General features: G+C 40.8%; 1 protein-coding gene across 1 annotated transcript in view; it reads left to right on the top strand.

Moving 5' to 3' along the window:
* TTC3 (tetratricopeptide repeat domain 3) overlaps positions 1-6,933 on the top strand; it is a 120,293-nt gene extending 113,360 nt beyond the window's left edge. Inside the window, exons 43-46 of the mRNA XM_076000257.1 lie at positions 617-743; positions 928-1,059; positions 4,143-4,235; positions 5,010-6,933. Coding sequence (XP_075856372.1) covers positions 617-743; positions 928-1,059; positions 4,143-4,235; positions 5,010-5,081 — 424 coding nt within the window. The 3' untranslated portion in view covers positions 5,082-6,933. The remainder of the gene's footprint in view (positions 1-616; positions 744-927; positions 1,060-4,142; positions 4,236-5,009) is intronic.
* The last annotated feature ends 7,722 nt before the right edge of the window (positions 6,934-14,655 follow it).

Raw genomic sequence — 14,655 nt, 5'->3', positions numbered from 1 at the left:
AAATTTGGCAGAGATTAAACAATCAAGTAAACATACATCCTAATTTTCTGAAAGGTAAAATATTTTGAGTAATAGTGGTGCAAATTGCAAGTTTCTGTTGACTATAATGCCCATGTGATGGTACTTGTGAAACACAGACTTTGAACCTTGTTGATTAGACTTTTCAAGGGAGGAAGTCTAAAAACTAGTTTCCTCTTGGATAGAAAGAATCTATTGATTTCAAGTTGGAACCAGTGTGTGTCCAATTGTCAATGATTTTGCATAAAGCTATGCAAAATAGGCTACATCTAGGCTACAAAGTCAGTTTTTTAAATAGAGATTGATATCCCAAATGGATCTACCAGATATGTAATTACTTTGAAATTCTACTGAAATAAATATTTAGAATATTGAAATTTCATAAGTACTTTGGAAAGAGTAATTCTGCCTTAAAATGGTTCTGCTTTTTATATACAGTTACTATTGTTATCATTGGGTCTAAAAATTAATTTTTTGTGTTTGTTTTTGGTTCTTTAGGTTGGACTGTTGGGTTAATATTAGCACATAGTGCTATTTCCACTGCTTAGCAGTGGAAAACTTGACTTTGTTGTCATTTATCAGTCACTTTGCCTTTCAGCACCGAACTTGCTGGTTTTATTAAAAAAGTGCGAAACAAAAACAAGAACTCGCTCTCAGGATTGAGTATTGATGAAATTGTCCAAAGAGTGACAGAACACATTCTAGATGAACAGAAAAAGAAAAAGGTATTTCATCCAAATACAATAAAATGTTCCACTTCATCCTTATTTATAAAATATGAGAATTATAAAAAAAAATGCTTTAAAATGTGGAAAACAATTTACTAATGACAGAAGATTGTCAAGCTTTTAGGTAACTGAACTTTGCGTTCCTCTTGTGCCCTGCCCCCCACCCCTTTTATCTCTGTAGCCAAATCCAGGGAAGGACAAGAGGACATCTGAGCCCAGCTCTGCTGCCTCTGTGACCAGGTCCTCCCAGGACCCACCCTCGATTGTCGGACCATCACCCAAAACCAAGGGGCAGAAAACAGAAGGTGTCCCTGTGAGTATTTTGTGTATAACTGTATAGTTTTGTTTTTTAATGAAGAACAAGAAGGAAAGAAAATTTTGAAGCCCTGATTTAGCTCCATTCTTTTCATTTCTAAACCTAATTTATTTGATCCTAAAATTAAAAACCAAATTTCAGTTTACTTGAATGGTCCCAATAGAACAGTCATTGAATGGCTGAGGTCAAGTCTCCACTCTGACAAGTGCCTGGGTGCCCAGTGTGGAGCCCTGCACACGAGTGACAGGAGCCCTGACCACAGCGGGGGAACCTTCTCTCCCCTGCCCTTGTTTTGCTGCAGATGGTCAAATACGTTAACTTTTTATATCCAGTGTGATATTTTGAATAGTTGAGGAAAATAGTTTTTGAATAATTTTCTTGTGTAACCATGGGCTTTGGAATCACACAGACTTGGTCCTATCGCTTAATACCACCAGGAGCCCTGCTAACATCTGCCTGCCCAGGCCATGGTCTGGATTACGTGCTGCCACAGAATGACAGGGGGCAGCTCTGCTCAAGAAAGGGTGGTGGCTGCTGCCCTTTGCCTATTCCCTCACACGCCTGAGAGGGATGCTGGGATGGGCTGAACTTGCCTGGAATTGCATATATTGATTTAGGGTTGTTTTTTCCCTCTTACACAGTAAGAATGTTACATTTACATAGAACTTTGCATAAAATGCTATAATATCTGTGATCTAAATGGATAGGCATTATAATTGTCTTTAATAATAAGGAAACCAGAGCACAGATGGCTGGTGCAGCTTGCCAGCATCCGCTTGAGTATTGGAAGGCATGGATGTAGCTCAGAGCAGGCCCTTTGACTTGTTTGTGCAGTGTCATTCTGCAGACCTCCCATACAGCCAGCCGATGCTGGAGACAGTGCAGGAGTGACCACACGTGAGGTTCAAAGAGACCCCGTCACCTCTGTGGCTCAGGGATGGGGGCTCTGGATGGGATTCTGGTGTAGAGCGCGATTTCCCTTCTGTCCAACTGTGAGGTCAGAGTGTAGGTGACGTCAACGTGAGGAGAGCTGTAGACTCCGTAACATTCTCGGCAGGGAGCCAGCAATATGAGATTGCACAGAGTGCTGGTTTGCTTACTTGAGCTGGCATTGAGTCTTTCTGTGAACTTAGGTTTTTATTCCTCCTGTACATTTTCACTTCTCACTGCTATTTGGAGATTTTCCACACCACATACACTTGGCTCCCAGAGGGTCTCATCCCTGCTCTCCCTAGTGAGAGAGGCTCCAAGCATGTAGGGCATCCTTGTAAGACCTGGCTGGAGGCCCCCCTGTCCCAGGGCTTTCCCCGATGGGCCGTGTGCTCTGTGATCATCCAACCAGGCAGAATTCCCAGGGCATCCCTATCCTTGCGTGTGCGTCTTGTTGGCCACCCCCATCTTGAGATAGCCCATGATGCCTGGAAGAGAGACAGCTCTTTCTGCTTCATGGTTGGTGTTTATAATAATTAAGATGTAACAGCTGACTTAAACTTTTACCAAATTATATGAGAAAGAGAAATACGTATTCAAACTGGGACTGAATTTGATCATAGGTAGTTTGTTAAAAATTGAAAGTATTATATTTTGAAAGTGCAAAAGTAATACATGGCTCATAATACAAATAAAAAGGGCATTTTTAATAAACCTATCCTCCAACAAGTATTATCACGTTGATACATATTTTCCTATATTCTTTTGTATGCATGTGTGTGTGAATTTAGTCAAAACTGAATACTTTAGTCATACTTTGTATGTTCCTTGGGGGCAGGAATTTTGTTTTCTTCCTCTCTTTTTATTGTGGTTGTCTTTTTTTTCTTTTACTTAGAAATGTACTGTGCCCATTTTTTGTAGGAAACAGTCAACTGCATATTTTTCAAGCTACACCTAGCTCTGAGCTTTGCAGAGGGCATTAGAGAAGCCTTATCCTCTTCTTCCCCAGGGCTGACACCTCTTTCTTCCCTGCCCTTCACTCTGTGATGTCTGCCTTCTCTGCCTGGACCTTGTCATGTGTTGAGAAATACAGAAAAACCCTGGACAGCAGCTCCAGGTTTTGGTAGTCATTGGGCCTTGCCCTAGCACCCCTCCCTGAACTTGCTCCCATGGCCAGCGTTGCCTGCTTCCGTTCGCTCACTCGTAGTGTTTTTGGAGCATGGGTTCGGGCTAGGCTCCTTACTGGCTGCTAAAGATACAGATAACAAGACTTGTTTCCTGCCTTGAAGGTGCTCAGGATTCAGAGGCGAGTTAGCGTAGAAATTAGCGATGCAGGGTGGGGTCGGGCCCTGGGTCTGCTCTCACGTCAGAAGCACGTCTGTGCTCACCAGACTGTAAGCGCTGGAGGCTGGAAACCTTCCATTCATCTCTGTGTCCAGCGCCCTACACAATCCCTGACCCCGTGGATATTTGCCAGATGAGCCATCAGTTTGTTTTGTTTTGATTTGTGCAAGTGATCCATGTTTGTAGAAACTTTAGAAAACAGTAGAGAAAAAAATTAAGTCTCCCTTAACCAGGGGTAACCACTGGTAACATTTTGTATATCTTTCCAGCCTCTTTTCTAGGCATTTACATATACACACATTCTCTTAAAATTTAAAAAACTGAATTATATGGTACATATCACCTTGTAATGTGCTTTTATTCAGCAGTATGTTGTGCCCGCTCTGTGTCAGGGATTATGGACTGCCCTCCTGATTTCACTCGGCCACACAATAGTGCATTGTGTGCATGTGTTGGAATTTACTCCCTCCAACTATTAGATAATTAGACAAATGATTAATTAGTAATATTAGGACCATACTTTACATAAAGTATAGGATTTGTAGTATTTCACCTGTGAATCTGTTAACCATATAAAAGTTTTTTCTCTGAGAAAATTAGAACTTCAAAAGAATTCTTTTTTTGATATTTTTATGTTTTTTTAAGAAATGCTATTAAAATGTAAGTTATTTCCTCATCCTGCTTAGCTGTAACTGGGAATCATTTGCCACCCTTTGTGCTAAAAAATGAAGTCCATGTGTAGGAAAAATTCATGTCCTTAAAAAAATTAGCTGTTCTTTATCATTGAGTTATGTTTATCTCCACAGGCATCGGGCGCAAGTTCTTGTGAGTTATGCCATGAGGTGTTCAAATCAAAAAATGTGCGTGTACTAAAATGTGGGCACAAGTATCACAAAGGGGTAAGAATTCTCTTTAGTCTTATATCATGCTTTGTGACCATCAAGTATTTTCAAAATAAAAAAGGAATTTTCCCCCTAGGCATCTATATTTCTTATGTTTTTGAGCTATTTTCTTTGTAAACTTCCCAATGTCAGTGTTCACTGTCTCCCTGTCCAGAGACTGTTGCTGTGGGAAGGGACACAGAGTTTCTGGGCCCTGGCAGATCTCCTTTCCATCACACCATGGGTAAAAAAGAACTCCAGCAACTCTTTGGTGCTGAGATTCAAAGCAATATTAGTTCTGTGCAAGGTGATTTTGTATGCACGACTGAGTAGATAAACAGTACAGCTCTTTTCTTGATTTAGTGTAGTGTATGAAGTCAGTTTAACATTTAGGAGGAGAAAAACTAAACTTAGCTTGGCCCTTATGCCTGACCCTGGGAGATTCCAGCTCATACCCTTCCCAGATGTGTGTGTGTTAACTATGTTGGCGTTCTGGGTACTATGAGCGTTTGTCCTACACCCCTGCTTCTGGGTTAGAACAGATCATGCCTCTGCCATATTGATTTATTAATCCTTTAGAAAGGGATGGATACAGCATATTCCCTAGGAGGAATCAAGATGGCTTGCAGAGTCTCTTGCATGGTCCGTGTCCTTTGGGTGCTTGGGCTTTCCAACTTCCCACACACCCCCAGCCAGGCCCTGAGTATTGGATAGCTCTAAGCCCAAGAGACTTCAAGGCACAGGTTCCTTGTGGTCCTGAAGCAACTACTGATTTTGTTTCTTTCTTTTCAGTGTTTTAAGCAGTGGCTTAAAGGGCAAAGCACTTGCCCAGCCTGCCGAGACCAGGATCTGTCAGAAGAGTAGCCTCCACCTTCTGGAAGAGACTGGCCCAGTGAAAATCAGGAAGGATCTTCTTGCTGCTCTCGGTAGTCACACCTCACTAAAGAGTAAATCTCTGGTGTGTTGAATTTAAAGAATTACAATATACTACCTTTGGCATAAAAAGCAAACATTGGAAGACACTCCTGCGTTGTATATCACAAAGTTAATAACTGGAACTCTTTAACAATTGATATTAGTAATTTTCCCACTATGATTAAACATTTCAAAGGTAGCCAAGTAATGGCTGGCAGTGACATGTGACCACATTCTTACATTGTTAGAGCTGCTACAGAGGGGCTCTTTGAGGTGGTGGCTTCTTTTGGAAACTTGTGAGCACCTCAAAGCAGTATTTGAGTTACAAGAATTCTTAACATACTCAAGTGCACCAGGTTTCCAGTTCCCCTTTCGTGTTTGAAAAACCTATTCTAGTAGTTCCACAAAAGAGATGATATCAACCTTTTAAAAATTTTTATAAGATTCTGTATTCCTGAAAATATGGCAACATTTTTCCTCAAAGATTGTGCATTTTAGAAATGGGCATAAGCAAACTGTATTTTAATAATTTATAGTTAATCTTAAAATATTGGCTGATTTAGACCAAATTCAAATTTCCTCTTCATGAAATGCCATGTGCTTTCATTTTTTATTTCAATTTTTTCATTTCATTATTTTAGATCTCCTCCTTCCTTTTTTTTTTTTATTTTGGCATATTATGGGGGTACAGATTTCAAGGTTTCAGTAAATGCCCATTCTCCCCCTCCTCCCACAAGTCTGAGTCTCCAGCATGACCATCCCCCAGATGGTGCACATCTCACTCATTATATATGTATATACCCGCCCCCCTCCCATCTGCCCAATACCCTATTACTGCAGTACCTATGTGTCCACTTAGGTGCTGCTCAGTTAATACCAATTTGCTGATGACCCCTTCCATTTTTTAAATGTTTTATTTTCTTTTAAAGGTATAATGTGATTTTTGAAAATCAATTACAGAACACTTTTTTTTATCAGTATCTACTAAGACTTTTTCCCCCAAAGTTGAGTCTATGTACTCATCATACCAGCCCTACATTGGGAACTTATTCCTCAAATACGCTATTAATCTTATTAGCAGCATCTGTCCTTCTTTGTGAGTCAGTCAACAAGTGCTTGGGTATTGACACCCAGCGCAGTGCTGAGCACACAACAGGCTGTGTGCAAACAGTTACCATCATTCTCCTTCCTTATCCCACCACCAAAAAGAGAAATTGTGTAATTAGACAATCCCGAGGTGTCTATGTTACAGTCGTTCAGTATTTGCCATTTGTGTACAGTGATGCATGCAATCTTGTACTGTGGCCTGAGAGCAAAACTATAACTGCATTAAAAAACTATTTAAAAATTAGGTATTGTTTTGTGGCATATAGATAGTGGTAAATATAGAAATATGAGTTCTGAACACATTCCATTTTTCTCAAACATGAAGGATGAAAAAATGTTTTTCAGTGTGGTCTTTGTTCCACTGGAAACTTAAAGAGTCACGAGTTTTTGAGCTCATTGGTCACCTTCCTCTGTCTTTGTTCACCGTGAGTTTTGATGTCTTGGTGACTTAGTCTGTAGAAGCTCACTCCTTATCTGGAAACGTATTCTCCCTGGTGGTCCCTAAAACGTTGTCTGTATGTTCATAAGAATTGAGAGCTGTGGATGTTGAGAAGCACAGTGACTCGGTTGTAGCAACAAGTACAAAGAAGAAGAGCATCTGAATGAGAATGTTTTGTACCTGACTTGAGAAACTTGTGAGCATACCTTACATTTGTCCAGTAACAGTCTGAATAAAGAGCATTCTAAAACAGGAGTGTTTACTGTCATTCTTGTCCATTCTTTCTCAGATGATTTAAAAAATGCCTTCTACTTGAAAATTCAGGACAGGTGTGTTATGCTAACATTTAAAAAGTGACTTTATTTGGAAAGAACAGGCATGCCATGCTATGTCTGAGGAGCCTGACCAAGTTTTAGAGCCTGGATCAAATATTCCTTTGCGCCTAAATAAAGCTTGCCAACCTCAGTCTCACAAGATTGACTATTTAAATTTGTGAATGGAAAGTTTATACAGAGATGATAGAGAGTTTACTGTTCTAGGCTAAATTAAGATTTTTAATGTGAATGCACATAAGGATTTGAAGATAAATTGCATTCCTCAGTGTTGATTTTTTTTTTTTTTGGAGGCATTTGTGGATTTATGAACCACTGAGGTTGACTGAAGGATTTCCTTTTTAGAGGAGCCTCAGAGGAGTCTGCTGAGCACTTAAAAGATTATTAAAGAAAGGAAATTTTAAAAACCTGTCTTCTGCATTGTAATCCAATATAAGATTGAAGTGGTGCCCCAGCAATGCAAAATGTTACTGCATTTCGAGGGTAATTTCAAAGCCTACAGTAATCCACCCTTGTTCCAGATTTCACTTTCTGCAATTTAAGTTACCCACGGTCAACTGTGGTCTGAAAATAGGTGAGTATATATAATACAATGAGGTATTTTAATAGACCACATTCATTACTTTTATTACTATATCTGCTTTATTAGTTACTGTTGTCTCTTACTGTGCCTAATTTATAAATTAAACTATCACAGGTTTGTATGTATATGAGAAAACTAGTATATGTAGAATTTAGGACTATCTGTGCTTTCGGGCATCCGCTGGGGGTTTTGGAACCTTTCCTCCATGGATAAGGGGAGGGGAGGGGTGTGTGTGTGTGTGTGTGTGTAGTCAAGACAGGCGACCAAAGTATTCACACCACAAACTGAGCAATAAAACTATTTTAGAGTGGTTTTTCAATCACATGACTAGAGAAATGGATTAAAGGGGACCAGTAGGACAAATAGTAGCAAAGGTGGAAATTTCTGTCATCAATGTGAAGTACTCATGAGACTGAAAAAGCAGAGGCAGTAAAGTGATAGCATGGCTTGTCAGAGTGAGGACCAAAAAACATCTCCAAAATGACCACAGGAGAAATGAGAAATATATTTAGATATTTTAAATGCTTATGCAACAAAATTAAAAGAATAATTGTAAAAAGAATTGGTCATCAGACATGTCTAGTTCTTTTTTATTTTCTTCTCATCATTCTGACATGATTGACTTAAGAGGGGATGTTCATGTGGCCCATTTTACCCTAAGTGCTTTGCTGAGAAGGATGGGCAAGGCCTGCTGTGGAAACCAATGGAAACTGGGAACCATCCATTCAGGTTGTGTACTGAGTGCCTACTGCGTGCTAGGTTCTAGGTGAGATGTTTTGATACAGTAGAAAACATGAAACTTATCCAACAGACATAAAATGTAATTTAAGGTGGTGAGATGGGCTTTGAAGGAGAAGCAAGGAAGGTATATCGATTAATAAATTTCTGATAAAGTGCTTAGCCCTGTGCCTAGCACATAAACCCTTGATAAAGGGAAGCTAATAATTGGTAATGAGATTAAGGTCCTAGGAATGCATAGGGAGAGAGTGTCAATGGCACTGTGAGGAAGGCTGTATTAGGTTAGGAAGTAGCACATCCTGGGTGTAGCTTAGGCTGGAACATAATCAAGTGGTAAAACAAGAAATCAAATCACCTTAAAGTCATTTTGAAAACACCAGCTTTGTTCCTGAGATCTCTCTGAATCGACTCTGAATACTGTGATTCTGCAGCAAAGGACAATTGCACCTGTGGCTTTCCCAGAATACCTGAATGAGTGGTTTTGAGTCAGCCTTTCCTATCCAGTTTGGGTTTAGGATCAGAGCCCTGTGGTTGGCTCGCTGGGAGGATTCACACTCGTGCACTAGAAGGGTCTGGGCAAGGCTGATCCTAGCAGGGAAGGTGTGTGGTCCAGGCGTCCCCGTGAGAACTGTTACTCATTCCATCATCGCCTCTATTCCACCATCCACTCTGCTTTATATTGTCTCTTATTCTCCCTTTAAAGGTGAAAAAAGATACTATTTAGCAAAAATGCAGAAATTGACACTTTGAACTATAAAATCCTAATGAGTCATCCAATCAACTCAGATCAACCATCAAGGCAGAAAATGATTTTTAACTACATTAAGGATGATAATTTGTAATATGCATATGGAAAGAAAAGACCTCACTATACAAAATCATTTCCAAATGGGTCATAGTCCTAAATATGAAAAATATTAAATAAAATAATGCAGCTTCTACAAGAAAACAATCTTTTGGATTGATTTATTAGGAAATAAGCACTAACTATAAGAATAAAAACTGATGAACTGGATTTTGTTGCAATGAACTCTATTAAGTTACCATTGAGAGAGTGCAGAGGCAAGCCACGAAGTGGGAGAAATTGCTGATACATACTTCCAACAAAAGACCTCTCCAGAATGTGTAAAGAGCTATTACCAATCAATGAGAAAAAGATAACCAATACATTTGTTTGTTTAGAAATAGATTTGAATAGGCACTTCACAAATAACCAGATGGTTCGTGGGCATTTGATAGCCAGATTTGCCAGATAGCCATATTTGTTCAATATCCATCATCAAGGGGATGTAATTTAAAAGCATCCTGGCAAGGTATTGTAAGTTGTCCTGAGGTTGCCTGGCACTGGCAAGTAGGATCATCTACTTTGCAAGAAATTGCCCTGCCTTTCTCCACAGTACAGGTGAAGCTTGGGGTGTGGGAGTCAGCGTGTACCAGTCTCAACGAGAGCCAACTGTTAAATTTTCACAAATTTTTGTGAGCTGGTTATTAAATACAGTAGCTATTTAGAATTATATACTTAACTATATTAAAAACAAAGTGCTTCCTGATTAGTACTGTTTATTATGGTGCTTTACTGATGTATATAGGATCTGTATGGGGGAAATGCTACACAATGCTTCTCTTCCCGACTCTGGGTTCAGTGGTGTCACACTGGTAGCCTGAAATTGACTATAGAGGGAGTATTTACACCACAAAAATTGGCAAATGCTGCAGAGTGGGGCTTTTGCTCCCCCTGGAGATTGTGTTGGGGCCTGGAGTTTTGTCTGAAGGTGAAACAGCTGGTCTGCTGGTGCCAAACATGCCCTTTATAACATTTGAAATGGTTATTAGAGGACACCATTGACACTGACAGACCTTCCTTTGTCCCCACCACGCCTGGCCCTGCTACAGGCCATCCTCTGCCAAAAACAAAGGAAAGTACCTTCTCCCTGTGGCCAGGCCCTGCCCGCAAGGGTGCAGGTAAATCCACAGTAGGTGTGTTTCAGCAGTGCTGAGCAAGAAACCACCATGAGGACAACTCCAAGCCAAAGGTGACTCATGTCGCCTCAGAAGGACAGCGCTCGAAATTGGGCCAATCCCTTGATCTTGCCAAGAGCCTTTGAAACAGAGCGGTTGGTGTGCATTACCAGGCTTCCGTGGCAGGGCACTTCAAAGAGGAAAACTTGCTCTTTCTAATATTTGCTTTTATGTCAAACAGAGGTGTCATTGTTTTCAGAAAATACCTTGGGACTCCAGTGAATAAATACCATTCTGTTTTCTAAATTTTTCCCTCTCCATTTTTCAAGTTACGTGTAAAGGCATTTTGCCTAATTCCTTCAGTTCTCTATTTCAGCTTCTATTTATTTGGTGTGATAGAAAGCTCTTAATTTAGATCTCCCTGCCACCAGTTCCAAGAAATCTGCCACCAGCTCCAAGCTCCGTGTCCTGAAGTGCCACCCCATTCCAGCGGAGTGAGCCAACAGCCTCTGAAAAAAGCAAGCAATGGAACAGACGGACATTGTGCTTCCAGACGCTGGCTGCTGTCCCAGCGCCAGCAGGACTCCAGCTTTTACTGGGGCCTTGTTGGAGGCCACGTTGCTTTCACTTCCAGTTTCAAAACTACCACAACCACTACACTGCCAGACCTTTGAAAGCTGAGGCATAGCGCTTGCTAGCCCTTCCTGGGATCAAACCCTGTTTCCTGCAGAGCCAACAGCTCCTTCCCCTCCTCCCTGCCCCTCTGGGGACCTCTCCTAGGGGAGGGGGCCTGGTGCCCTCAACCTCACCCCCTTTCTGCCTTCACTTCTCCCAGGGGACCTTGGTGCACCCCTCTGTTGCCTCCAGGAGTGAGCCGTGTGGGCTGCTGAACTCCAACACCATCACCTGCTCATTTGCTAATTCATCAAATCTACCCGCACAGGTGCTGCTCTAGGTGCAGGAGTACAGCAGGGGGCAGAAGAGACAAAAGGCCGCATCATTCCAGGACTGGAGACTGATGTCATCTATGATAGTAAAATATGTGGAAGGTTGCTGGGGGGCAATGGCCCACGACCAGCAGTGTGGAGGCATCTCAGCCTCTGGCAGGCAGTACAGCTTGCTGGCCTTGTTAAATGTGAGTTCTGCTTGTAACCTCAGACTTAAGGGACTTGGTCTGGGCCAGGCAGAGGGCATTGCTGCTGCACTTTCACCTGTTACTCCGTCAGCCCCTAACTGAGCGCCTGCTTCCCCCAACACCCGCCACCCCTTTTCTCCTCCAGTGCCTTGAAATTCTGGACTTGCTCAGGCCTGCCAGTGAGTCTGACCTGCAGGGCTGTGGGGGCAGCAGTGGGCCACCTTGTCCTGGCCTGAGCCCCCACACACTCTACCACCTGCACCAGCTGTCAGCTCATCCTCCCTTCACCTCCTTCACCTCACCTCCAGCCTGAGCCAGCCCCAGCCTTGCCCTGCTGCCCTCCATCCCGCCGCAGCCCTGCACACCTCAGCCAGTGGCCTCTGAAGTCATCTAAGCTCTTGGAGAGCTGGTTGCCACAGTGGGGGCTGCCCAGCAAACAAACAGAAAGCCCAGGCTACAGGACAAGAGCCACACCACAAACTGGCTGTGGGGGCCTCTGAATCTGGTCCCCCCAACCCCCATGTGACCTTCCTCAAAACCTCTCAGCCCAAGCTCTGCCCCTTACTGCCTCCCAAATGGTATTTACTAACAGCCACTTGAGCCACTGCTTTACGAACATGCGACATTTCACTTCTCCAAGCACTCTATACAGTAGAGATTACTTTTGCCCCTATCTTACAAATGAGAAAATAAACATTAAAAAGGTTGAGTAACTTCCCCAAGGTCACGGAACTAGAAAATGTTCCAGTTGGGTTTGCACCTGCTAAGGCAACTCGCTGCTTGGGCCACGTCTTCCTTTCAGACAAATCTCATCCTCTACGGCACAGCCTGTGCCCCGACCAACCTCAGCCCGCTGGGCAGCAAAGGCCTCGGGCACCCAGTGCGGTGCTGCTTGCCCCCACGTCTCGGCTGCAGAGGGTGGCCCCTTCCTGTTAGATCCTGAGGCCACACAAATGGTGCCCTTCTTCACTGACTCCCTAATATCTTGCTATCCCACTCCCGTCTGTGGGTGGGAACCCACGCGGATGTTCCTGGAGCCCACTGACGTCTGTTCTAACCAGGCCAGGCTGTTTTGCCTTTAGTTTCTCTGGAAATTTTTGGTTGCTTCTCCTCATCTCCTCTTGCTCTGTCTTTGCTCCTCTTTTCTTCCACATGTGCCTTTATCCTGTTCTCATGGGCTTCTTAAACCTCCAACCTAAAGTTACCTTTACTGCTCTCCTAGATAGGACCCATCCCTTCCTCAAATTCTTGCTCTTCTCTTACTCGGTTTCCAACCCTATACTGCCAGAGTACAGACCCTGGAGGCTCCAGGAAATTCCAACACTGGCGAAGACAGCTGAGGCCCAAATGAGGAGTCTACTGAAAGGTGGTGAGTAGCACTGAGCAATGAGTGCCATGTCAGAGAGGAGACAGTGCGGTCAGTCATTTTAAATCGTAGCCATTCTAGTGGGCATATAGTAGTATGCCAGTGGGGTTTTAGTTTGCATTTCCTTAAGAACTAATGATAATTGAGCATCATTTCCTGTGCTTATTTGCAATCCATATCTTCTTTGTTGAAATGTCTGTTTAAAATCTTTTTTTTTCAAAGAAAGAATCTTTTTATAAATTAAAAGATGGGGTCTTACCATGTTGCTCAAGCAAATTTCCAACTCCTGGGTTCAAGCAATCTTCCAGCCTAAGCCTCCCGAGAAGCTGAGATTACAGGCGTGAGACGCTATCAGGCTCTTGTTTAAATCCTTAACTTACTGTTTGATTTTTAATTTTCTTTTTCTTTCTTTCTTTTTGCTTTTTAATTTTCTTAATAGTATTTTTATGTCTTCTGAAGTTTTAAGGAAAATTTTTCAATTTTAATTAACATTTATTAATTTTCTTTTGTACTTTGTGTTTTTGTCTTTAAAGAAATCTGCCAATCCACTCGATATCAGTAAGACTTTTCTGCTAGAAATTTTATAGTTTTTACTCCTGTATTTAGGGTCTATGATCATTTTATAGTTGATTTTTATATGTGATGTATCATGAGGATTGAGGTTCACTTTCCTTTTGCATACAGTTAACTGATTATTTCAATGTGATTTTTTTGAAAAGATTATCCTTTTCCCATTGAACTACCTGGCACAATTGTTGAAAATCAAATGACCATGTAAGTGTGAATCTATTTCTAGAATCTCTATTCTGTTTCACTGACATACTTGTCTATCTTTATGCTAATATTATACTATCTTGATTAGTGTTTCTTTATAATAAATATTAAAATTGTAGTGTAAGTCCTCCAAATTTGTTCTTTTCCACATTTGCTTTTGATTATTATATTCAATTTATTTCCATGTAAATTTTAGGATCAACTTGTCAATTTTTACCAAAAAAGCCTCCTTGGATATTGAGAAAGATTAGATTAAATCTAGATAAGTTTGATTAATCATAGAACAATATGGGGAGACTTAACATTATAACATTATTAAACCTTCTCCATGAATATGGTATATCCATTTATTGAGGTCTTCATTAATTTCCCTCAGGAATATTTTGTAGTTTTCAGCGTAGAGATCTTGCACGTATATATTTTCTCAAATTTATCCCTGTTTTCCATTTTTGATGTTAATGATATTTATTTTAATTTCAATTTCTGTTATTTGTTAAGATATAGAAATATAATTGTTTTTATATATTATTTTATATGCTGCATCCTTGCTAAACCCATTTATTAGTTCTAGTAGCTTTTTAATAGATTTTATAGCATTGTCTACATAGATGAACATGTCATCTGAGAATAAAGATAGTTTTAGTTCTTTCTTTCCAATCTGGATGCCTTTAATTTCTTGTCTTATCGAACTGCATACAATGCAATGAAGTATGATATTGAATAGAAGTGATGAGAGCAGGCAATCTTACCTTATTCTTCATCCTAAACTGAAAGCATTCAGTATTTTACAAGTATAATATTAACTATAGGTTTTTTGTAGATGCCTTTATCAGGTTGAGGAAGTTCTTTTATCATCCTAGTTTACTGAAAGCTTTTTTTAAAATCAGAAATCAATACTAGATTTGTCAAAAGCTTTTTCTGTATCAATTTTCATGATCATATGTCTCAGATTTTAAAAGTGTTCCTTTTTTAATCTTATTGATGTGGTAAATTACATTAATTGATTTTTAAATGTTAAGCCAACCTTTCCTGGAATAAATCCAATTTTGCTATTCTTTTTATATTATTGTTGAATCCAGTTTCATAATTT

This window comes from Microcebus murinus, chromosome 1 (genome assembly GCF_040939455.1).
Source record: "Microcebus murinus isolate Inina chromosome 1, M.murinus_Inina_mat1.0, whole genome shotgun sequence".
In the NCBI taxonomy this organism is placed as follows: Eukaryota; Metazoa; Chordata; class Mammalia; order Primates; family Cheirogaleidae; genus Microcebus; species Microcebus murinus.
The sequence above is the reverse complement of the archived record's forward strand: the minus strand, read 5'-3'. Positions and strand labels throughout refer to the sequence as shown.